Here is a 25,751-nt window from a genome sequence, read left to right as displayed (position 1 = left end):
GGCGCCGGGTCCGGAATAGGGCTAAACTGAGGCTCGACGCCGTGCCGGGACGGCATCGGGGGCGGAACCGGTGTCGGCACCAGCGGAGGAGGCGTCGTGAGGTCGACCGGCGCCGGCAGAGATCCAGGCCTGGATCCCTCGGGGACCTGTGGCATCGGGGCCGGAGCCCTCGACGGCGCCGGAGCCGCCGGCACGCGAGGTCGCCCAGTCAACCCTGCGGGGCCCGGAGTCGCGTCAGTCCCAGGGACCGGAGGGTATGGGGACGAGCGCGGCTCCTGCGGCTCCGACGGAGCCGCGGGGGAGGAACCACCCGGACCCTCGGCCGGGTCGCGCGACCGGCGAGGGGAGTCCGAAGAGCGAGGACGCCGCATGGACTTCTTAGAATGTTTGGAGTGACGGGACTTACCCGAAGATCCCGACGAGCGATGTCGATGGCTGCGGCTCCGCGAACGGTCCTTGGACCTCCTCCTGGACCGGGACCGAGAGCGACGTGGAGCCGAGTCTCGAAGCTCGAGTAGCTTACGGGACCGCTCCCGCCTAGCCTTCGACGTCAAGGCCTGACAGTCGGGGCACGACTCCGCGTCATGGTCGGCCCCCAGGCAGTACAGGCACCGGCGATGGTGATCCGTTACCGACATCAGTCGGTGACAGGCGTCACAATGCTTGAATCCAGGCATCCTACCGGCACCAGATGTCGAGTCGAGTAACCAAAAGAGGTCAAAAAGTTACTAGGGGTAAGCTCTTCCCGGATCGGCGCTTACTGGCGCGGAAAAAAGAATAACTGACGTCAGCGCGCGAGGGCGGCGTCTAAGTACTCCGACGACGTCATTCCGGCACACGACGCCAACGACGGACGCGGAGCCGCAGACGACGCCTAGCGACGCGCAAGGAGTATTGCTACAAAAATCTTTCCGGATCCAGCCTGGTGATATTCTAACGTGAGGAATCTAACTAACGTGTTTCTTTCAGATCTGCTCATATCTAGTGGGTGGATGTTTTGGCTCGTACTGTTTATTTGGGAAAGACGCTGACCTTGGTTCCACCGTTGACGAGTTACACGTCTGTGACTCATACAGTTGTGAACTGGATACACTGTAGTTGGCCTACTATAGAGCACTTGTACTATTGGTATATGGAACACCTTTTGATAAGCTCTAAAGAGGGGAGCTGGTCATATGGTTTTCTTGGATCCTCAATTATATCTGGTGACAGAGTTTTCCTTGATTTCGGGTTACTTGGAACACCCTCGTGGAGAATGGATAATATTATGAAGATAGCATACATTATCTGCGTTATGAGTCTAATAAGCAACTCCCCCGACTAATGTTTATTTGCTGATTTTTGTTATGCCACTTAACAGGGGTTGAATAGAGTTTCTGGAATTATTTTGCCCCCCCCCCCGTGATACAAGGCGATTGTTCCATAAGGGTATGAGAAGGGTTGATTGTATTTCTATTATACATAGTCACACTTACCTGAATGAATAACAGAAGAGTGAGGTTTGATTATACTACTTTTCCCTTTGCAGCATATTATAGCCTGGATTATTGGTTAAGACCATCTGGTGACATCACAACCGTGAATTGCAGTATGGTCTCTTTATTTTCCAGGCATAGACATGAGTGTTAGATAACACAATTAGTATACCTAGGGTTTTACTAGAAAAGGTCATATGTGTAATTCTACTGCATTTCATATTACAGGACTCCTTATCAGCTGTTCCCTTCTTTGTCTTCCCTCGCTTGATCACTTCAACAGTCTGTGTTATTACAGCACTTCAGACAATTATGAGCATCGTCTCGATACTGAGGATTCAAACATTAACAGAAAGTGAATGACTTTCCCAGTAGCTGAAGAACTGTGTCTCTATCCCTATAGTGAAGCACTTTGGCTGGCACAGTGGGGGAGGGGAGTTGGGGGTTCCAGGAGGAAGAGAATGTGCCAGCAGCCTGTGCACCCTTTCAAGTGCAAAAAAGGAGGAGGGTCTGCAGGCTAGATTCACACTGGGTGACTTGCTCCACCAAGTTGCTATAGTCCTGACGACGTAGGTTCAAATCGATTGGCACCACTTCTATTTTGGTTTTGGATTTAAGAGAGTTGCAAGTGCTGTTGATGGCAGAGAGAATTATTTCCAATCTGTCCAGAGGGCTGTTGGAGGCAGGGCAGAGTTGACCGTCTGAGAGCAGGATCTCTAATCCATAGTGGACTGTGAGGAAGGTCAACCTCTTACCATGACGCGGAAGTGGTTGTTTCAAGTGACAGTAGGAATGCAATGGATAAACAGGGTAGTAGGTAGTAATGATTATAGAATATTGTGGAAAGAGTGCAGCACACTAGCCTAAGGGAGTCAACGACAGCCTGGCCATTAGAGGTCAAAGTCATGTAATACAGGGGCAGGAGCAACTGGAGCAGAGCCACATGGGTACGACGTAGAAGAGTAAAACAATGGTATACTGAGTGTCGCTCACCAGCGCAGTTCCACCCTGCCAAGCAACACCACTTGCCGCCCTGAATAGCCATAAAAATCAACTGTGATTGGGTGTATTGCTGGGGGTCTGCATAAATGGCACCATGGATGTGCCAGGACAATCAGCTGCCATTTTCCATGTACCTTCTGGAGCAAACTCATAGCCCTCAACCTCCCCAGCTCCTCCAGTCATGTGCGGGTGCAAAAATTATTCAGTGGTCCAATATGGAGCAAGCACTATTCTTAATTAGCATCCCATCTTCACAGTAGCATACAGAGGTAAGAAATAAGGCCCTGGTGAGGCGGGGAGGGGGTTACATGGGGCCCAGGGAAGTTCTGGGGAACAAGTGCCCTGACTCACCTCAAGGGGAAAGTAGCCGAGTTGACCGAGGTGGTGGGGCAGCACCAGCAAAAAATGGAGCCACCCCCCTGTGACCCCAGCACTCACCGCCTCAGGTGTTACATTCATGTATACAATCCCTCCTGGTAAGACAGGGCCGGGCGCTGGGGCCAACCATGATGCGTGACAGCAGTCACCCCCACCAATGAGGAACACCAGGCTCAGCTCACACCAGCATCGGGGAAAGGATAGAGGAAGTGGATGCGCAGCTGGGTCGGTGCAGGCACACAGGGCATGTGGCTTACCCACATAGGGCCTCTCGGACCTGAGAACAGCCTTGCTGTACTCCGACGCAACAATGCGCTGGCAGATTTTCAATAGGAAACAGAGTGATTCCCCCTACAGTGTGCCCAGAAGAACAGTGGTTCCCCTAAATGCTGTACCACATCAAGGAAAGTTGGCAGATGATGAAAAACTTCAGAGCCAGTGGGCAGAGATTCTAATTGCACAGTTGCCATGCGTGCTGGCTTGGCCACGCCCCCCATAAGGACAGATCAAGCAAAGTTACTAGCGTCTAGATTCCTGTGTCATTATTTGAAATGTGATCCACCTGTCCATATCCACTTTTGACAGCCTGCAATATTGCAAACATTGTCACCTTTGTAAGTCTCATATGCTCCATGCCTCAATGGATGTTATGAACATATCTAAGATATAGATCAGCCATGTCCTTGAAACTTTTTGTTAACCATTGTGAAGCATTCAGTATGGCCCCAATTCACAAGGGTAAACTTAGACCTGAAGTGTAAGTTTAGACCTGAAGTGTAAGTTTAGACTTTAGGTCTAAGTTTAGACCTGAAGTCTAATGGCCTTATTCACAAAGGTCCTTGGCTCTTGTGGGGAAGGTGCCGCAGTCGTGGGAGAGTCTCCACACTCGGGTGGAATCTCCCAATGAGAATTCTCATTGCGGAGATTTGCCCTCATGTGCAGAGACTGCACCACAAATTTGGAGGCCCTTTGTGAAATAAGCCTTTTGTTTAGACCTGAAGTCTAACTTAGACCTGAAGTGTAAGTTTAGACTTCAGGTCTAAACTTAGGCTTCAGTTCTAAACTTAGGCTTCAGGTCTAAACACAGACTTCAGGTCTAAGTTTACCTTTGTGAATCAAGCCCATTTTCTGCCTCCACCCCAAGATTAGGAAAATAAGTTATTGAAGCATGTTGTACAAAGCGAGTACCGTCTGATAAATGTAATGGCCCTGTTGAACACTTACCTTCGGTAACGATATATCTGTAAGAGACATAGATTAGTTATAGATTCCTTACCTTGTGAATTCCCCCGAGGCGTCAGACTGGATCTGGAGAATTTTTTCATCAGCAGTACTCCTGCGTGTCGAAAGGTGGTGTCGGTCGGCTCTGTGTTAGTCGTTGGCGTCCTGGTCGCCCGAATGACATCGTCGCAGCTGCTTAGACGGCGCCCTCACGTGCTGACGTCATTTCTGTACACGACTTTCCACGCCAGAAGCGCAGAGCCATGCATGACACTGACCACTGGTGCACAAAACTAGGGCCCTGAAAGGAAATCCTTAACCCTAGAAGTCGGTTAGCAGAACGGGGAGGATGGGTGGGGCGGTAAGGAATCTATAACAAATCTATGTCTCTTACAGATATATCGTTACCGAAGGTAAGTAGCTTGTTCATCTGAAAGAGACAAATAGTTACAGATTCCTTACCTGTAGAATAGATACCCCAGCAATACCAACCCTGGAGGTGGGTCTGCGAACCAAGTTCACACCAGAAAGTCCTGGGGAACAGAACGGCCAAAGACGCCGTCTCTCCGAAAGTGGCTGTCCAGGCACTAGTGTTTTGTGAATATGTGCAGAGATGCCCTCGTAGCTGCCTGACATGTCATGGAGGTGGACTCCACGTCCCAGAGCAGTGGTAGTTGCCGTAGCCCTGGTGGAATGGGCGCGTAGCCCCACAGGAGGCTCCTTCTTTGCCAAAGAATAACAAGCTTTGATAAACAAAACGACCCATCTAGAGATGGTCCGCTTGTGTAAGGCCCGACCTTTTGTAGCGCCCACGTAGCCAACAAAGAGCTAGTCATCCACCCGGAATTGTTTTGTGCGATCCAAGTAAAAGGAAAGCGCACGCTTTGGATACAGACGGTGAAACCTTTTCTCCTCCTTAGAAGGATGCGCAGACGAAAAGAAGGTGAGCAAAGTGATGGTTTGGCCTATGTGGAAAGAAGCAACCACTTTGAGATGAAAGGATGGATGAGTGCGAAGGACAACCTTGTCCGGATATACAGCCAGAAAAGGAGGTTTTGAACAAAGAGCATGGAGCTCACTCACCCTCCGCGCAGAGGTGATGGTAACCAGAAACGCAGTCTTTAAGGTCAAAAGCTTAAGAGGACAGTTATGTAGCGGCTCAAAGGGAGCGCAAATAAGATAGGTTAGAAAGAGGTTCAAGTCCCACTGGGGCATTACGAAGGGAACAGGAGGAAAAAAATGAGTAATGTCCTTAAGAAAGAGAATTACAACAGGGGACTTGAAAAGGGAAGGCTGATCAGGAAGCCTAAGAAAGGCTGAAATGTCTGAGAGGTAGCCCTTAAGAGGGCCCAGAGAAGAGCCCTACTGGGCCAAAGAAAGAAGGACCCTCAGAAAGAAGGTCAGAAAGGGGATCCACAGCCTTTGCTGCGCACCATGCCACAAATTTGTTCCATCTACAGGCGTATACTGTCTTAGTGGAGAGACGCCTGGCTGCCAAGATAACATCACAGACTTCGGGAGGCAGGTCAAACACCATCAACTGCCACCGCTCGATCTCCACGCAAGGAGGTGGAGGCTGGACAAGTTTGAGTGGAGGACCGTCCCCTGCTACTGCGACAGAAAAAATCTGACCGAAGAGGCAGTCTGATCAGAGGATCAATGGCCATGTGTTGCAGCTTGGGATACCAGACTCTTCGTGCCCAATCCGGAGCCACAAGAATGACTTGGGCTTGGTCGTGCTTGATCTTCTTCAGCACTCTGGGCAGAAGTGGTATAGGCGGAAAGGCGTATAGAAGACCGCAACTCCACTCGCGACGAAAAGCATCACCTAGCAAGTGCCGCCTTGGAAATTCCAACGCGCAGAATTGCTGATATTGCGCGTTCTCTTCGGTGGCGAATAGATCTAACCAAGGCTCTCCCCACTGCTGAAAAAGACCTTGCACCACCTCCCTGTGGATACATCATTTGTGATCCATCACGCACCTGTGGCTGAGTTTGTCCGCCCTGGCATTCAGTGAACGTGCCAGGTGTTGAACCACCAGGGATATGCCCTGATGTTCCAGCTATGTCCAGAGATGGAGAGCCTCTTGACATAAGGTCCACGACCCCACCCCGCCCTGTTTGTTGCCCTACCACATGGTGGTGGTATTGTCCGTGAACACATGCATTACTCTTCCCCGAACAGGGGAAGGAATGCTTTTAGTGCAAGACGGATTGCCTGAAGCTCCAGAACGTTGATGTGGAGCCCGGACTACGCTGGAGACCAGAGGCTTCTGATCTCCGCCTCTCCCATGTGGCCGCCCCACCCCAGAAGGGATGCATCCGTCACCACTGTGAACTCTGATTAGGGAAGGGAGAGGGATCTGCCATTGACACATTCCTGGTTCGTTAGCCACCACTGCAATTATCGTGCAGTGCCCTCCGAGATCTGAAAGCGATCAGACAGATTCCCCTGATGCTGTGCTCACTGGAACTTCAGGACCCACTGCAGAGCCCGCATACTCCACCTGGCATGATCGACTAGCAGGATGCAGGAGGCCATGAGGCCCAGTAGCCTTAGGGTCATTCTGACCGATACCCGGGATAGAGGCTGAAAAATCGTAATCATAGCCTGAATATCCCGGACTCGCTGCTCAGGAGGATAAGCCAGAAACTGCGTCATGTCCAGAGCCACTCTGATGAAAAGAGGCTTCTGAGAGGTAATCAGGTGTGACTGTCACGTTTATACTGAACCCGAGTGAGTGCAAGAGGTCCACCGTAGTCTGGAAGTGGGAGACGACTGCCTGGGACAACCCCGCCTTCAACAGCCAGTCGAGATAGGGAAACACTGTAACCCCAGATCTGCGCAGATGTGCTGCGACCGCCGCCATCACTTTTGTGAACACCCTAGGGGTGCTGGTAAGGCCAAAGGGGAGCACGGTAAACTGAAAGTGCTTGTGGCCTACCGTGAACTGCAGGTAACGCCATTGGCCCGACAGGACAGGGATGTGAACGTAAGCGTCCTGCAAGTCCCACACTACCATCCAGTCTCCACGGTCAAGGGCAGACAGGACCTAAGCCAGTGTCAAAATTTTGAACTTCTCCTTCCAGAGGAAGCGGTTGACGTTCCTGAGATCCAAGATAGGACGCTGGCCTTTGTCCTTCTTGGGCACCAGAAAGTAGTGGGAGTAGCAACCCCGACCTACTTCTGGGGCAGGAACACGCTCGATGTCTTCCTTGGCCAAGAGAGCCATATCTTCCTGTTTGAGAAGGGCCAGATGAAACCCTCCGACATGCAATGGTCCTGAGGTGGCATGGCTGGGGGGTAGTCTCGAAGGGGAGGGAGTAGCCCCTTTGGACTTTTTGCAAAACCCACCCGTCTGACGTGATGCTGCGCCAGTGGGGAGGTGATGGCAAATCCTGCCACCCACTGGCGATCGGTGGCCCTGAAAGGTCAGACTAGGAGGGTTTGGAGGCTGCTGCAGAGGGGGCTGTGGTGGACTGGCCCGCACGCTGGCCCCCAGACCCACGACGGTGGTTCCCAAGTCCTCGGCCACACAGAGGCTGAACAGCTTGTGCTGGCCTTTTGGCCCTGGGCGGCACATGGCGGGGCACCCCTTCTGTAGCCACGAAAGGGGCGAAATGCAGACTACACAGGGCGGGTGGTGGAGAGGCCCAAGGACTTGGCCGTAGCTCGAGAGTCCTTAAAGCGCTCCAGCGCACTGTCTGCCTTGTCGCCGAACAGGCGACGGCCATCAAAGGGCATGTCCATAAGGGTAGCATGGACATCCCCTGAAAAACCATTTGACATCAGCCAGGTGTAGCGTCGAAGGGCTACCGACGTGGAAATCGTCCTGCCAAGCGAGTCTGCGGTGTGCAGTGCACAGCGAATGGTAAACTTTGCTGCGTCTCTCCCCTCGGCAACTGCACGGGAGAGTACGGCCAGGGCAGCACCTGCGCCACCGTATCCCACATGGAGTGGGTGTAACGGCCCAACAGACATGCAGTATTTACCGACCGCTGTCCCAAACTGGAGGAAGAAAACATCTTCTTCCCAAGGTGGTCCAGCTTTTTGTATTCCCTATCAGGTGGCGCGTTAGGGAATGCGCCTTTTGATGAGGAGGCTTGGACCACCAAGCTCTCAGGTGTGGGGTGATGGGAGAGAAAAGTGGGGTCATCAGGAGCTGGGCTGTGGCATCGGGCAATCATCCTATCCACAGGGGTCCCTGCCCTGTGTTGGGCCTGGACCAGGTGCCCAAAAGGATGTCGGTTAGGGCTTCATTAAACGGCAGCAAGGGATCTAAAGAGCTTTGCTGCCAGTTAAAGCACCTCTGTCAGGAGGTTAGTCCTGACCTCCACTGTAGGAAGCTCGAGGTTGAAAGCCTCGTCTGCCCTACGTAACACCATTGCATAAGACGCTCGCTCCTCTGCAGCCACGGTAGGAGGAGACAACATGCCATGGTCTGGTGAGTTATCCAGACCACTGGCTTCCACTAGTTCCTCTTACCAGTCCAGTTCGTAACCCAACTGGTCAGTGAAAGGGTCTCCAGACCCCTCCTAGCCCTCCTCACCTTTCTCTGGTTGCAAATCCAGCCTGAAAGGACCCAAGGAGAACAGGGGGACAAAAGTACCCATCGGCATCAGGCATCTGGCGATGCCGGTCCGGCTCCGTGTCTACATTGGGGTGGAGGCCAGGGTCGACGCTGGATGGGGACACAACCGGCATCAGCTGCGGACGTGGTGCTGGAGGAGTTGGCGCCAGGGGAGGTGTAGTCAGGTCGACCGGCGCCGATCCGGATCCAGGCCTGGATCCAAGGGGACCCTGGGGTGCCGGGACCGGAGGCGCCAGCGTCAAAGGCCCAGGGCCTTCAGTCAAGTCCGCGGGGCCCCAAGGTGCGCCGGCGGAGTCGGGCTGCCCAAAGATAGCATGAAATGAAAAGAAAAGGGCATTTGTAGAGCGCATGGCTACCCGGAGGCCTCCCAGTGCTAGGCAAAACTACTAGGCGAGTGGACAGAAAGAATGGGGGGTTTAAGGGAATAGGAAGGTTTTAAGCTGTTTCCTGAAGGAGCGATGGCTAGGATCGTTTTGGAGATAGAGTGGCAAAGCGTTCCAGAGGCACAGCATGCATCGCTTCGTAGAAACTCCGAAGCTGGGCTGGGGTCGTACCGGGAAAGGAGGGAAACCTGGAGTCGACCCAGTGGGCTCCGCATGCGGAGCCATGGGAGGGGCACCACCCGCTCCCTCGTCGCGTCTGCCGAAGGACGGGGAGAAGTCAAGGAGCGACGATGCTACTTCGACTTCTTCTTGTGCTTCAACTTTCCGGAGGAGTGTGAAGACTTGGAAGAAGATTAGTGGTGGTGGTGGCTCCGTGACCGGTTCCTCGACCTAACACGCAACCGGGACCTTGAGCAGCGAGGAGCGGACTGCCGGGACTCGAAAAGCTTACGGGACCACTCCCGCAAAGACTTCGGATTCATGGTCCAGCAGTCGGAACACGGCTTGGAGTTGTGGTTGGGTTCCAAACAGAACAGGCACAAGTGGTGCGGATCCGAAACCAACATCAACCGTCGGCAGGAACCGCAAGCCTTGAACACGGGCATCCCTGATGTTCACCAGGAGTCGAAGACTCAAAAACGCCGCCGACAAAAGTCTGCAAAAAGTCAGTCAAAAAGTGACTGGAGGTAACGCTCTTTCCGGACCTGCGCTTGCTGGCGCAGAAAAAAAAGAACTGACGTCAGTGCACAAGGGTGGCAATTAAGTAGCTGCTGCACACCGTCATCCTGGCGACCACGACGCCAATGACTATCGCGGAGCCGACCAACACCACCTTTCAACGTACAGAGGTACTGCTGACGAAAAAATTCTCCGGATCCAGTCTGACGCCTGGGGGTAATTTCCAAGGTAAGGAATCTATAACTAATTGTCTCTTTCAGATCTGACTTTTGGCTCAAATTCAAGATAAATGAAGTCGTCACAAACCTCACCTAAATCTAAAACAAAAGCTCTAGCAAATGATCCAACTGCTTTTATCAATAGGTTACCACTTTCTTGAATGTATATTTAAATGTCAATATTTTTTGAAAATGAAATAAATAACAAACAAGAACGAGAATACATTTTGCTTCCCCCACTTCAAGTGCCATCAGGTTGCTATTTTAAAAGTGTTTGTGATTCACACTATTTGCAAGATAAGCATTCTTGAAAATGGCATATAATCAAACTGCTGTAAGCTTTTTACGGAGCATATATATGATACATTTACCTGTTTGATGATAGCAGCCTCTAGCTCTGGATAGCCTGCTTTATCCAGCTGAATACCAGGAAACAGGTCTTCAATCAGACTTAAGAACAAGGGTTCGTCTTCGTCAATCTTAATGAGAAACAGGGAGAGTTTATGGCATTCCACATACATATAATTAATTCAATAAAAATAATTGTTTCTGAAATCATGCGATACACTTCAAGTACATCAGTTTAAAATATCATTACAAGTGTGGCTCTAAAGAAAAACTGATGTCTTTCCAGGCACCATCTAACTAGTACCAATTCATCCGAAATAATTTACAGAAATTCTACATTTCATATGAAGATAACAAGCTGGAGTATAATTCGCTTACATTTACAGCCCTTACTAATTTTAGGAATTAGGAAAACCAGAGAATTAGGTAGCTCCTGGAGAACTTGCATGTCCTTATTCCAAAATTAGATTGCTAGTCATCCCTACAATTCTTAAAACACTCGTGATCGTGATCCTTCCACTACAGCTTTTAAAACACTTAACCATACACAGATAACTTCCAATCATTATATTTCTGCATTTTTATTTACATTATGGTGTCATATCTATGCAAATATTAATGCTTGTGATAGATGCCAATAGATATATTTGGAATCAATAATAGTTTTTTTTTTTTAAATATTTTATTTCAATTGAGAAGTCAATGTTAGAACACTTACAGTATATAACTTTCTCGAACTCTGCAGTCACTTCAATTCTATAATGAATGACCCAATACACACAGAACTCTTCAGCAACAGTGCCAGTTCCGCATCCTACTCAAACGCCCTACCATTTTTAGGTCTCAAAAACAACCTCTTATGTACAACACACAGAGGTCAGACTTTGGCTCAACCCTCCATAACCATTAGCGTGTTTGGGCCAGAGGCCTTCAGCTATTGGTTTGAGGCAGTGGCAATAACATCTTGGATCAGCCTAAATGAATATTTCATCATCACCACCATCATCGCCTCTATTGCAATGTATAATGTTCATTGTTTTTAAGTAGTTGGCAAGGACTATTTGGAAAATGCAATATATATATATATATAAAAGCAACGCATTCAGAATTATAACAAAACTCTCTCTATATTTTTTGTAAAGATTACTTCTAAAGAAAATATTTGTTGCATGTGCAAGAAGCACAAGTTACTTACCTTTGGTAATGATATATCTGTAAGAAACATTAGTAGTGATAGATTCCTTACCTTAGAATTACCCCCAGGCGTCAGGCTGGATCCGGAAAGTTTTCATCAGCAGTACCCCGGCGCGTCGGTAGGTGGCGTTGTGCGGCTCCGCCTTAGTCGTTGGCGTCGTGGCCACCGGGATGACGTGGCGGCAGCTACTTAGACGCTGCCCACGTGCGCTTATGTCAGTTCTGCACACGATTTTCCGTGCCAGGTACGCAGAGCCATGCAAGATACTGACCACTGGTGCCTTGAAACTAGTGCCCTCAAAGGGATGACCTTAACCCTAGAAATCAGTTCGCAGAACGGGGAGGATGGGTGGGGCGGTAAGAAATCTATCACTATTAATGTTTATTACAGATATATCGTTACCGAAGGTAACTTGTGCATCTGAAAGAAACACGTAGTGATAGATTCCTTACCTTAGAATAGATACCCCAGCAATACCAACCCCTGTGGTGGGTCTGCGAACCAAGATAACACCAGAAAATCCTGGAGAAAAGAACGGCCAAAGAAGCCGTCTCTCCGGACTTGGGTGTCCAGGCAGTAGTGCTTGGTAAACGTGTGCAGTGAGGCCCACGTAGCTGCCTGACAGATGTCATGCAAGGGAACTCCCCGTCCAAAGCTGAGGTGGCTGCCGTCGCCCTGGTAGAATGGGTGCGTGGCCCCACCAGAGGCTACGCATTTAGCCAAAGAATAACAAGCCTTTATTCACAGAACGACCCACCGAGAGATGGTCCGCTTGTGCACGGCCCAGACCTTTCTTGGCACCCACGTAGCCAACAAAGAGCTGGTCATCCACCCGGAACTGTTGCGTGCGGTTCAAGTAGAATGAGAGCGCACGTTTTGGGTCCAGACGGTGGAGCCTCTCTTCCTCTTTTGAGGGATGCGGAGGCGGAAAGAAGGTGGGCAAAGTGATGGTCTGCCCAGTGTGAAAGGCAGTGACAACCTTTGGCAGAAAAGATGGACAGTCCTTAGAACAACTTTGTCCGGATGGACAGAGAGCCTGGAGCTCACTCACTTTTCAGGCAGAGGCGATGGCAACCAGGAAAGCAGTCTTTAAAGTGAGAAGATGAAGAGGACAGTTGTGAAGTGGCTCAAAGGGAGCACACATGAGATATGTCAGAACCAGCTTCAAGTTCCACTGAGGCATCATGAATGGAACAGGAAGGAAAAGATGAGTAATGGCTTTTAAGAATCCACTTACAACAGGGGACTTGAAAAAGGAAGGCCGATCTGGAAGCCGTAAAAAGGCTGAAATGGCCGAGAGATAGCCCTTGATAGTGCCCAGAGAAGAGCCCTGCTGGGCCAAATAAAGGAGGAATAGGAGTACCTCTGAAAGAGGGGCAGAAAGGGGATCCACAGCCTTTGCTGTGCACCATGCCACAACCTTGTTCCACATGCAGGCGTATACCGTCTTAGTGGAAGGACGCCTGGCTGTCAAGTTAACATTGCAGACTTCGGGAAGCAGGTCAAATGACGCCAACTGCCGCCGCTCAATCTCCATGCAAGAAGGTGAAGGCTGGACAGGTTCGGGTGGAGGACCGTCCCCTGTTGTTGCGACAGAAGATCCTCCTGAAGAGGCAGTCAGATCGGAGGATCGATGACCATGCTGAGTAGCTCGGGATACCATAATCTTCAAGCCCAATCCGGAGCCACAAGAATAACTTGGCCCAGTCGTGCTTGATCTTCTTCAGCACTCTGGGTAGAAGTGGTATAGGCGGAAAGGCGTATAGTAGACCGCAACTCCACTAGCGATGAAAAGCGTCGCCTAGCGAGTGCCGCCTTGTAAATTCCAATGCGCAGAAGTGATGACATTGCGCGATCTCATCGGTGGCGAATAGATTTAACCAAGGATCTCCCCACTGCTGAAAGAGACCTTGCACCACCTCAGAGTTCAAACGCCATTCGTGATCCATCATGCATTGGCGGCTGAGTCCGTCCGCCCTGGCGTTCAGTGAACCGGCCAGGTGTTGAACCACCAGGGAAATGCCCTGGCGTTCCAGCCAAGTCCAGAGGAGCAGAGCCTCCTGAGATAGGGTCCACGACCCCACCCCGCCCTGTTTGTTGCAGTACCACATGGCGGTGGTGTTGTCTGTGAAACACCTGCACTACTGTTCCACAGACAGAGGGAAGGGCAGGAATGCCTTCAGTGCAAGCCGGATCGCCCAAAGCTCCAGAAGATTGATGTGGAGCCTGGACTCCGCCAGAGACCAGAGGCCTCTGATCTCCGCCTCTCCCATGTGGCCGCCCCATCCCAGAAGGGACGCGTCCGTCACAACTGTGTGCTCCGGTTGGGGAAGGGAGAGGGATCTGCCAATGACCCAATCGCGATTCGTGAGCCACCACTGCAGTTGTTGTGCAGTGCCCCCCGAGATCTGGATGTGATCGGACAGGTTGTCCTGATGCTGCACCCACTGGAACTTCAGGTCCCACTGCAGAGCCTGCATATGCCATCTGGCATAATCCACTAGCAGGATGCAGGAGGCCATTAGACCCAGGAGCAGTAGGGTCATCCTAACCTAAACCCGGGATAGAGGCTGAAAGATCGGAATCATAGCCCGAATATCCCAGACTCGATGCTCGGGAGGATAAACCCAAAACTGCGCCGAGTCCAGAACCGCTCCGAGGAAGAGGAGCTTCTGAGAGGGAATCAGGTGCGACTTTGGCACGTTGATGGAGATCCCCAGCAAATGCAGAAGGTCGGCCGTAGTCTGAAGGTGGGAGACAACTGCCCAGGGCGAGCCTGCCTTCAACAACCAGTCGTCGAGATAGGGGAAGACTGGAACCCCTGAACTGCGCAGATGAGCTGCAACCACTGCCATCCCTTTCGTGAAACACCCGAGGTGTGCTGGTAAGGCCAAAGGGGAGCACAGTAAACTGAAAGTGCTCGTGCCCTACTGTGAACCGCAGGTAACGCCGGTGGGCCGGCAGGACGGGGATGTGGAAATATGCGTTCTGCAAGTCCAATGCTACCATCCAGTCTCCAGGGTCGAGGGCAGACAAGACCTGAGCTAGCGTCAACATCTTGAACTTCTCTTTCCGGAGTAAGCAGTTGACGTTCCGGAAGTCCAAGATAGGACGCAGGCCCTTGCCCTTCTTGGGGACCAGAAAGTAGTGGGAAGAACAACCACAACCTACTTCTGGCCCAGGAACACGCTTGATGGCCCCCATGGCCAAGAGGGCCGTGACTTCCTGCTGAAGAAGCGCAAGATGGTCCCCCGACATGCGGTGGTGCTGAGGTGGCATGGCTGGAGGGGTAGTCTCAAAGGGGAGGGAGTAGCCCCTTCGGATTATTTGCAGCACCCACCTGTCCTAGGTGATGGTGCGCCAGTGGGGGAGATAATGGGGTATCCTGCCACCCACTGTTGTTCGATGGACCTGAAAGTTCGGACTAGGAAGGCTTTGAGGTGGATGCTGCGGAGGTGGAAGTGGACTGACCCGCCCGCTGGCCCCCCGGAACCACCTCTACGGTTCCCAAGTCCGCGGCTGCGCTGCGGTTGTTGTTGCGCAGGCCTGTGGCTCTGAAACAGACGTGTCGGGGAATCCCTTCTGTGGCCAAGAAAGGAGCGAAAAGCAGAAGGCAGAGGAGGGCGAGCGGCCGACATGCCCAAGGACTTGGCCGTAGTCCGTGAGTCCTTAAAACGCTCCAAAGCACTATCTGCCTTGTTGCCAAAAAGGCGAATGCCATCAAAGGGCATGTCCATCAGAGTCTTCTGGACATCCCCTGCAAAGCCAGTTGTCCTCAGCCAGGAGTGGCGCCAAAGCCACACCATTGTGGAAATCGCCCTGCCCAGAGAGTTGGCGGTATCAAGCCCATAACGAATGGTGAACTTAGCTGCATCTCTCCCTGCTGCCACAGCTAAGGGAGAGGACTGTCCGGGCAGGCAGGCAGCACCTCACAACCGTGTCCCACACAGTGTGGGAATAACGGCTCAAGAGGCACGCAGTGTTCACAGACTGCAACCCTAAGCTGGCAGATGAAAACAGCTTCTTGCCAAGTTGCTCCAGCTTCTTGGATTCCCTATCCGGAGGTGCGGAAGGGAACAAGCTCTGGGACGCAGAGGCTTGGACAACCAAGCCCCCAGGGGTGGGGTGTTGGGAGAGAAAGAGGGGGTTGCCCGGAGCCGGGCGATGGCGTCGGGCCACATTCCTGTCCACAGGAGCCCCTGTGTTGAGCCTGGACCAAGTACCCAAAAGAATGTACGAAAGTGCGTCATTAAAGGCCAGCTAGGGCTCCCAAGAGGACGCCACCGGTCCAAGCACTTCGGTCAGGAGGTTAGTCCTGACGGCCAATGTAGGGAGTTCAAGGTTGAGGGCCTCGGCCGCCCTACACAACACCACTGCGTAACTTGCTCTTTCCTCCGTATCCACGGTAGGAGGAGACAGCATGCAAAGGTCAGGAGAGGTGTCACGACCACTGGCATCCTCCAATTCCTCATCCCAGTCCGGGTCATACTCACACTGCTGTGCAAGAGGGTCCTCAGACCCCTCCCAGTCCTTCCCTTCCTCCGAAGTCTGCACAAAAGGCTGAAAATAAGGAGGACGGACATGGGGATAGAAATCCAGCGCCGTGTACACTTTGGGGCTGAAACCAGGGATGATGTCGTCGGTAGCACCGGGCGACGTCGGAGGTGGTGCCGGAGGGGGGATCGACGTCAGTGGAGGTGTTATAAGGTCAACCGACATCGACCGGGATCCAGGCCTGGATCCACGGGGTCCTGAGGCGCCGGGGCCGAAGCAACCGGTGATGGAAGGGCAGGATCCCCAGTCGGGCCCGCTGGGCCCGAAGGCGCACCGGCGGGACCAGATGGCCCAAAGAGTTAGGCCATGGCCGCAAGAAAGTCTTGCACCTGGGCAGGCGTCGCCGGCGGACCCGGAAAGGGCGGGTAGGCCGGCGGCGACGTCGCAGGCTCTGCTGGAGCAGCGGGGGTGGCACCACCCGCACCCTCAGCCATATCACGCGACGGGCGAGGGGAAGTCAAAGAGCGACGTCGCTTCTTCGACTTCTTCTTGGAATGCTTCAACTTACCTGACCCCGAATGCGAAGACTTGGATCCAGACGAACGATTATGACAACTCCGCAATCAGTCCCTCGACCTCTCATGGGACCGGGACATTGAGCGGCCCGGAGCCGACTGCCGAGCTTCCAGCAACTTTCAGGACCGCTCCCGCAAAGTCTTCGGCGCCATGGCACGGCAGTCAGGGCACGACTTGGGGTCGTGGTCGCGCTACAGGCAGTAGAGACACACGCGGTGCGGGTCCGTCACTGACATCATGCAGTGACAGTCCCCGCAGTTCTTGAAGCCAGGCATCCCTACAACACCAGGAGTCGATCAACTCAAAAGAATGGAGACAAAAAGCCTTGAAAAAGCTCAGTCAAAAATTAACTGGGGTACCGCTCTCTCCGGATCTGCGCTTGCTGGCGCGGAAAAAGAAAGAACTGACGTCAGCGTGTGTGAGCGGCGTCTAAGTAGCTGCCGTAACGTCATCCCGGCGACCACGACGCCAATGACGGATGCGGAGCCGCACGACGCCACCTACCGACGCTCAGGGGTACTGCTGACGAAAACTTTCCGGATCCAGTCTGACGCCTGTGGGTAATTCTAAGGTAAGGAATCTATCACTACGTGTTTCTTTCAGATAGCAATTTAAAACAAGCATTTGCAATGCAATAGGTCTCGCATTTATGCAAGTTTCAGCTATTGGCATTGTAAATGACAATGCCTTTGAATAATGTTTTGGTTTTTAAAACACAAATAAAAAAAGGCATTGCCCTTTACAAAGCCATAACTTAAACTCATGTGAATGCGAGACCTATTGCATTGCAAATGCTTGTGATGTTCTAGCTCTGTTTGTGAGGCCTCTATAGTAAGAACACCCCCCACCAAACCCCCTAAAAATAACAGTGCGTCCCATTTACCACAATCTCTAGGAAATCCCAATACTACATTTCACTCTATTATATACCCGCAGGTTTTCTGAAGGATGTTCCATAGGATTATTTTGTCCAGGTACCTTCTGGCAAAGTAATAAAGTCTGGCATTAGTACTAAAAAAATATGAGCAGGCAAAGCTTTAAGTTCACCTGCAAAATCAGGAAAAGTTGATGGCGAGTGACTTTGAATGAGGTGAAGTGTGAGCCACCGACCCTGCAGAGAATCAATTTTTTTTTTAAGACAATGGCATTGGCAAGAAAATAATAGGCAACAGCATCTGACACAAATATGGTCAAGAGATAATAGGAAACAATGACAGGAGAAGAAATAGGATAACATGAGTTTAGACTGGCAGGACAAGGAAACTAAAGGGGTGAGTAGAGGGAAAGAAATGGAACCCAAGGGGAGTATATGAAATAGGGAGGTGCATCAGTGGAAGGATCAGTGTTCAGGCAGCCGTGGAACTTTTCCCTCATGAAGAATCAATCTTGACATGTTCAATGTGGCACTGATCCACTAGTACCCAATAAGCAGATGCATGTAAAGGACCATGGATTTTTACGATTTTTTAACATGAACATCACCTTGAACCTCACCTCCCTTCCGGTGTGTTGCTTCCCCGGTTGTGCTGGTGCGTGCTGCTCTAAGTTGAACCTCAGGCAGGGGATCTCATGAAATGGTGGCTTTGACTCCAGTGGGGCCCAAGTGTAAACAAATGAGTCGGCTCATGGCCCACGTCTGATCATCCAGTTGACAGACAAGCACACACATTTCTCTCCATCCTTGTACTTTGTTGGGGTGGTTCAGCCAGATAAGCCGCCCCCTTTGCCCCAGGTAACAGAGCGGCTGCGGTCCCTGACAGACGCTTAAGTGCTTTAGAAGTGGTGAGTGGTAATCAGGGGCACTTGATAGAGGGGTGGAGCAGATGTATGGCCTTTCAGCAGCCTGCATTTCAGCCTAATCTGTTAACACTGGAGAGTAAAGGAATATGCTCAAGGAGAAGGGTGAATAGAAGTCCCAGGTACATGACCACACTGAAAGGTGCTCAGAAAGTTCATTTGACAACAAACAATAAGGATCAGTCTTTAACCTCTCTGTTCAACAATGGACCATTCCATATCCCGCCCATAGAGAAGTCATTATAGTCACTTCCACATGACAATGGACTATACATCCCACTGCCATAGAGAACCAGACTCTCCCTCCCCCCTGCCATAGAGAAAGAAACGATCTATGCACCTTCCAAGGAGAATTAGATCATGGATTGGCAGTCATCATTGCATCATTCGGTACCCCAGCCATAGAGAACCGAGTTGTCACCCCTTTCATACAGCAACCGCTCATTTTCACCCATTCCTTTGAGAAATAGGTCATTCCACATTCTCCATGAGTAAATGGATCATTTTACACCCTCCATACAGAAATGGGCTCGTCCAACCCTCCTTACGGAAAGTATTAATTCAGCTCTGCAGCCTCACTGAGAAATTAGCCAGTCTGCACCCTCCATTAGAGTTTATTGTGTTCTGAATAATAATTCAAGAATTTGTTTAATTTTTATTAAAGCCATATTTAACAATGTAGGTAGTTTATTTATAGAAAACATAATAACATGTTAGTTGTATATGAAAATATACAATAAAGTACAAGCTGACCTTGTTATTATGTTTTTTTTTTACTTTTTAAGTCATTTGTTGCAAATCAAGCGGTATGTATATTAGCTCATATAATGCATTTTATAAAATACTTGCTTTACATTGGCTATTACATTGTTGCGTATGCAGCATATAAACATTGCACATTGTATATGCAGTAAACCTGTTTAGACATCGTTTGAATCATTTGTGGTATATCAAAGCTGCTTAATTATTTGTGTTATACATCCATTTGTGAAAAGTACATTTAAAGTTATCGGCAAGTGTGGCATCAATACGTCTCCAAAGTCTTCAGTGTCAGTACTTACGTCCAGGAAATCCATTAGAGTAGTATTATGTATGTCCATGGACATAGAGTAGACAAGAGCAATATGCTGCTTAAAAAAAAATCAACAACATCCTAGAAAAAGCAAACACTCATAGGGAATGCAAGATTAAGTAAAGCATGTGAAATGTAAGCAGGAACAACACGGTTACGTTTTTCCTTTTACACTTATTATTCTGAAATTAGTGATTGCTTTTGCATGAAAAGGTAAGGCCATGACTACAGAGCCTGTATGGACCTGTTTTAAGTGCCCATTGTTTATATCCTTTTAAAATATAGGCAGTATGGTTTAAAAAGACCACATTGGTAAACACACAGTTTGTACACATTTTGTTTTCTAATTCACCCATTAAGCAGGTATTTTAGTACGTTCAGGCAAGGTGCACTTTCCAACACAAGGAAAACAATGTTGTTGAAAGAGAGAGGAGTAAACACAAGTATCACTTTACTGGCAAACACTGTGAAGTGGCACTAATGTGTTTAGGTGTTAATAAATCAATCTGGCCACCTTGCAACCACTCTGTGTTGCTTTAATTAGTTATTTATTTTTTATATTTGGAATGTTTTATTTCTCACCACCCCGAGGCTGCACTTGTGTTAGAAAAAGACAACGTGTCCAGCAAAAATGGTTTTCTTTTTTGGATCCATTTACAGGGGAGCAAACAAGCGAAAGGAGGAAAGAGGGGGTAATACCAGTCTGTTAAAGTCTTGGTTTTCATTGAGGAGTGAGACAAAAAGAGATGGAAGACTCGGAGCTTAGAGGCCCTCACCATGGTGTGCGCGCACAGTTTAATTTATGGGGACTCACGCCCCACAAACTCTTTGCATAGCAAAAAAGGCCACTTTATTAAGACAGGTGCCAAATAAATTTCTCTTCAAACATATGTCATTATATAATTCAAATAAATTCCTCAATTTTATTTCAACCTATCTACAAAAAACATAAACCCCCAATGTAAAGCCCAATCAGAGCCCGAATGACTGACCCCTGTAGATAGCATCCCCTCATTCTCATTTCCTGTCCACTTGACTTAGTCCCCCCCCACCTCCCCTGTTGGAGGATGGACAATCCCGCTCAAGGCTGCCCACCCCCCCAGCAAAAAACTCGCCTACCAAAACAAGCTAACCATCTAACCGACAAAACCTGTCTTAGCGTGGCAAGAAAACGAAAAAAGTGCTCTGACTATAGCAAAATTAAAACAGGAACTCCCAGTAGATGTGAACAGCCAGATGGAAAAAAGAGAGGGAAGGGTGGCCAGGAAACCCCTCCTCCCCGCTCCCAAGGGCACAGTGATTTTTCCTGCCCTGCCCACATCTATATGATACCTCCCCTCGCGCGCCTCCCGCCTCCCTGATCACCCTTCTGTCCCACCTGTGTGGCCGCTCCCATTGTGCGAACAACCCAGGGGGCAACCGGCTCGTGCCACGCACCCCCTGGGTCCCCCCTTGGGAGGCCGTGCGCACAGGAGCACCATTTTATTTGCAAAGACTGAAGAGGCTGGCTTTCAGGCGTAGCCGTCTCCCTCTGCTGAGAGTGAGGGGGCCTTTGGAGCATGGGGGCCCCCCCCCCGTACTGTGGGGGCTGCGAGGGTCTGTGTTACGCCCCAGGCAAGATACATGTATTTTTGTTTGCTGGTTAAGTTGCATGAACAGTGCTGTACGCTTGCTAGCCAAAAAACAACAAGCGTGCTAATACATTGGCAGCCGTGCTCGTGCACATTTATGTTCATGGCGTTTTGCTAATGACGCCATACGCGTGCACAATGTCGTCTTGTACGCATGAATATATGTTGTGCGTATTGTGGGGAGCCGAGCAGCTTCGGAGGAGGAGATTTCGATGGTACAAAAACTGTAAGTTTGTTAAACAATAATGTAGAAATATGTGGTATTACAACAGCGTGTGGTTGAAGTTAGCCTGCATTTCTCCTGTCTTTATTGACTAAGGAAGCCCACACCGTGCCAACGCGCCATAGGCTGTTGCATGCATATGTGAAATCCTCTGTTGAGTATATATGTGCAGCGCTCTGAGTTGTCTAGCAAAAAAACAGGAAGGAGGTGTATTACAACAGCGCGTGGTTGAAGTTAGCCTGCATTTCTCCTGTCTTTGTTGACTAAGGAAGCCCACACCGTGCCAACGTGCCATAGGCTGTTGCAGGCATATGTGAAATCCTCTCACTTATTCAGCAATAATAAAGGAGCAGGAGGTATATAAACACGCCGCACGGTGTAAGCTGGCGCGTGCATATCTCCTGTCTTTGTTTAGCGAGGAAACCCACACCTGCAACGCCATATAGGCTGTGGCGTGCACATGTGAAATCCTCTCAGTACAACAATGAAGCAAGAAACGTATTAACATGGCGCCAGTAAGAAGTGCACCTATTTCCTCTCTTGGGAGTTGTTGAACAAGGAAGCAGGAGGCGCGTAAACGCGGCGCCATCCGTACACGTGCACATCTCCTGTCCTGCAAGTTGAGCTAACGCCGCACGGTGTAAGCTGGCGCGTGCATATCTCCTGTTTTTGTTTAGCAAGTTTGTTTAGCGAGGAAGCCCACACCTGCAACGCCATATAGTCTGTCGTATGCGGTATTATGTATAAATAAAAACGTTTATAAAACTATAATATAGAGTTGCTTTGAGAAAATTGGGAAACATTAAATAGAACAGGCAGATGTATTGAAGGCGCCTTGTAGTCTGGCTGTTTTTTTTTTTTTGCTTGTAAATGACATGGAAGCTTTTAGGAGAATGGGTAAGAGTGCAACATGTGGTATGCGAACTAAAGTGTCTTATTGAGGAAGGAGGTAAGATATATGTAGATTAGCATAGGAATTTGCCCGTAGGACAAAAACAGGTTTGTAAGACACAAGTGTGGTCTCCAAAAGTATGTTAGTACATAAAGGTGTATTACGCGGCGCATTACATGTTAGCGTGACACCATACAAGTCTAAATAAAAACGAAAAAAATTAAAAACGATTGCGCTACAAAGCAATAGAGAAGCAGAGTAGTTTCTTAAAGTAGCTAAAAGCGTATTATCGTTAATGCAGGGAGAGGATTCTATAATTAGGTCTGAGACAGCAGAGAAAGTGATGAAAAAGCTATGTCTGCTGAAAAGGTTTTGAAAACCAATGTACACACATGTCAAAAGGTAAAAGTAGCGGCAGTATTTTGAAACCGAACGTAAGGTTTGAACATAAAAAAAAGTATGCGTGAGAGCAAAAAAGTATGAAAGGGCAAGTGACAGAGGAGGCAGCAAGCAGAAAAAGAAATTTAGCAAGGAAAACAATAAAAGAATAGCGCACGGTATGTTTATAATTCAAGAATTTCAGAAAAGGAACAAGCAGATAAGGAGCGGGATAATGGCAGTATACAAGAGACAACAATGTGATATAATATTGTGAGTCGCACATGCGTAAATGATTTTTTTTTTTAAAGCGTTAGGAAGCAACTTAGTGCTGTTAATGTGCCACAACCTGTACGCATACACCTTTTGGCTTCTGCCGTGGTCGTATGGGTAAGAATGTGTTATTTTGGGTGAGGTGAGCTGACTAATGTAAAGCAAAAGACATTGTGTAACAGCAGCATAAAATATATGCGAAGCAGGGAATTTTGAGTTGTATCAATAAATATTGTAAAAGCAAAAGACAATGTGTAAATGCCGGAGGAAATAGTATGCGAAAAACCCCAAAAACTATAATAGGGCAAGGAAATATTTGTAGAATAATGGGTGAATGAGTTTAGGAAGACACTGAGCAGAGCATACGATCACGGAATGCAGCAAAAGAGACGTATTCACACGGCATGCGCTGTAAGCTGCCGCCTGCATATGTCCTGCCCTTGTTTAGCAAGGAAAACCACACGTGGCAGGAAATATTTGTAGAATAATAAGTGAGTGACTTTAGGAAGCCGCTGAGCAGAGCATACGATAACGTAATGCAGCAAAAAAGCGTATTCACACGGCGGGCGCTGTAAGCTGTCGCCAGCATATGTCCTGCCCTTGTTTAGCAAGGAAGACCACACCGTGGCAACGCGCCATAGGCTGTCGTATGCAAATGTAAAGTAACTTGTATTAAAACGTCCCTGTATGCTTATAAGCAAGAACGTGACATGTATGCCATAGGCTGTTGTATGTATTTCTCCTATTTATTGATTAGTTCATCAAGGAAGCACTAGGCGGTAACGCGCCGTAGCTGTTGAGTACATATGTGCAACGCTTTGAGTTGTCCAGCAAAGAAAACAGGAAGGAGGCATATTACAACAGCGCGTGGTTGAAGCTGGCCTGCATTTCTCCTGACCTTGTCGACTAAGGAAGCCCACACCGTGCCAACGCTCCATAAGCTGTTGCATGCATATGTAAAACCCTCTCTCAGCGCTCTAAGTTGTCCAGCAAAAAATCTGAAGAAACGTATTACAACAGCGCATGGTTGAAGCTGCCCTGCATTTCTACTGTGCTTGTCGACTAAGGAAGCCCACACCATGCCAACGCGCCATAGGCTGTTGCATGCATATATCAAATCCTCTCCGTAGTTCAGCAATTAAACAGGAGCAGGAAGTATATAAACACGCCGCATGGTGTAAGCTGGCGCGAGCATATCTCCTGTCTTTCTTTAGCGAAGAAGCCAGTCATGCGCGCACCCATTTCCTTTCCTGGGAGTTGTAGCATAAGGAAGCAGGAGGCGCGTAAACGCGGCGCCAGCCGTACACGTGCACATCCCCTGGCCTGCAGGTTAATCGAACGCCATCGTACGCGTTCACAAACGCGTTCACAACTGCAGTCCTTTGTTTGCGTGCACATGTCCTGTCCCCCTTCCAAAGCAAGTCGACAACAATATATCTCACCATAGGCAAGCAGCGCAAGCGCTGCATCGCTAGGAGAGACCTAAAAAATATGTCAGTGTTAATCACACTCATTAAGATTAGTGAAGCTGTTAGCAGCAGGGTGTCAGCAATTCCGAAATCGAGGCTGGCAAGCTTGCTCTAATAGGCAGGCAGGAATGGGGCCACCAGTCTCACGCCTAACTCTGCTACAGCTATAGCAGCGTTATAGGGGCACACACAAGCAACAATATAGTCTGAAAATTTGAGTGAAGTCAGAGAAATACAGGCAAAGATTATTCGGACGCCCCTCTTCAAGTATTTGAACCAGGTGAGCGTCCTTCCCGCAGTGCCGACGATCAGGGACACCTAAAATAAAGCATATTAGTGAGCACTTATTCAATGTATCCGTCTGCTATTTAGAGGTGGTCTAAAAGACAGAATGCTTCAGTGTACGGACCACAAGCACAATTTAACCCCTTCGGTGCCAGGCCCTTTCCCCCCTCCTGTGCCGGGCGTTTCCCACGCGGGTGGGTTGCATGACGAGATAGTCTCGTCATGGGCACAGCGTGAACGTGCTCCATGACGAGACTATCTCGTCATGGGCACAGAAGAGGTTAACTTGAGGAGGTGAGAAAACCTCTTGCCTCGTTTACACAGTCCGCCAGGGGCGAAGAATGTAAAATATCTTCAGCGTCTGTCTCACGGCCCTGGTCCACAACAGACCTTCCAGCATTGTAATGGCATCTGGGAGCCCACTCCCTCCCCCCTCTGTCTTCTCTATTTGCGCAGTGACAGTGTGTTCCACATTTTGCACGCGCAGTCGCCCCAGCCACACACGCATTTGCGATCTCACCCGTGCTTGACATTCTTTCACTTCAGACACAAAGAACGCACTTATTACCTTATGTGTCTGAAGGCCAGTGGTGTAGCCAGCTCCTTTCCTAGGACTGGCAATTACTGCAAAACACAAGCGTTTTCACTTAACAATGGGACCACTTTAATGTCACTCCGAAATTTTCTGGTAAGGAAAGATTTAATCTTAAATTAGACAATTAAGGAGTGCAAACGCGTCTAAACAATCATTTGCATTGCAATAGGACTCGCATTTACACAAGACCTACTGCATTGGAAATGGGTGTGCGGGCAGGCGCGAGAAGGCACGTACGGGAGTGTGCAAGAGGGGGGCGGGGGCCCCAAGACGTCACGGACTGCAGGGGTGGGGGAGAGGGATGGGAAGAAAATAGTGTAGGAGTAAAGGGGCCAGTAACCTTGGAAGGATACAAATGACGACATGGCTGTCATGGGGAGAGACTAACAAGCCTAAAACCAATCGGAAGGCAGCATTTAGGACCTGAGCCAATGAAAAAGAGAAAAAGATGGGTGGAGTTTACACAAAGCTTCCACGCTATACTAAATACTGCATGCCTCGCAAAGCGAGCAGCGCATGAGCTGCAATGCTAGGCTCGACCTAAAAAGATTTTTTTTAAAGAGGACACCTGACAAA

The 25,751-nt window shown here is 49.6% G+C and overlaps 1 protein-coding gene across 1 annotated transcript in view; it reads right to left on the bottom strand.

Annotated features, from left to right (window-relative positions):
- Window positions 1–25,751, bottom strand: part of DNAH5 (dynein axonemal heavy chain 5) — a 5,853,083-nt gene that overhangs the window by 2,775,737 nt on the left and 3,051,595 nt on the right. Inside the window, exon 40 of the mRNA XM_085606747.1 lies at window positions 10,319–10,426. Within this exon, the coding sequence (XP_085462873.1) occupies window positions 10,319–10,426 (108 nt within the window). The remainder of the gene's footprint in view (window positions 1–10,318; window positions 10,427–25,751) is intronic.

The sequence above is a fragment of the Triturus cristatus genome, chromosome 5_2 (assembly GCF_964204655.1).
Source record: "Triturus cristatus chromosome 5_2, aTriCri1.1, whole genome shotgun sequence".
Lineage (NCBI taxonomy): Eukaryota > Metazoa > Chordata > Amphibia > Caudata > Salamandridae > Triturus > Triturus cristatus.
The sequence above is the reverse complement of the archived record's forward strand: the minus strand, read 5'-3'. Positions and strand labels throughout refer to the sequence as shown.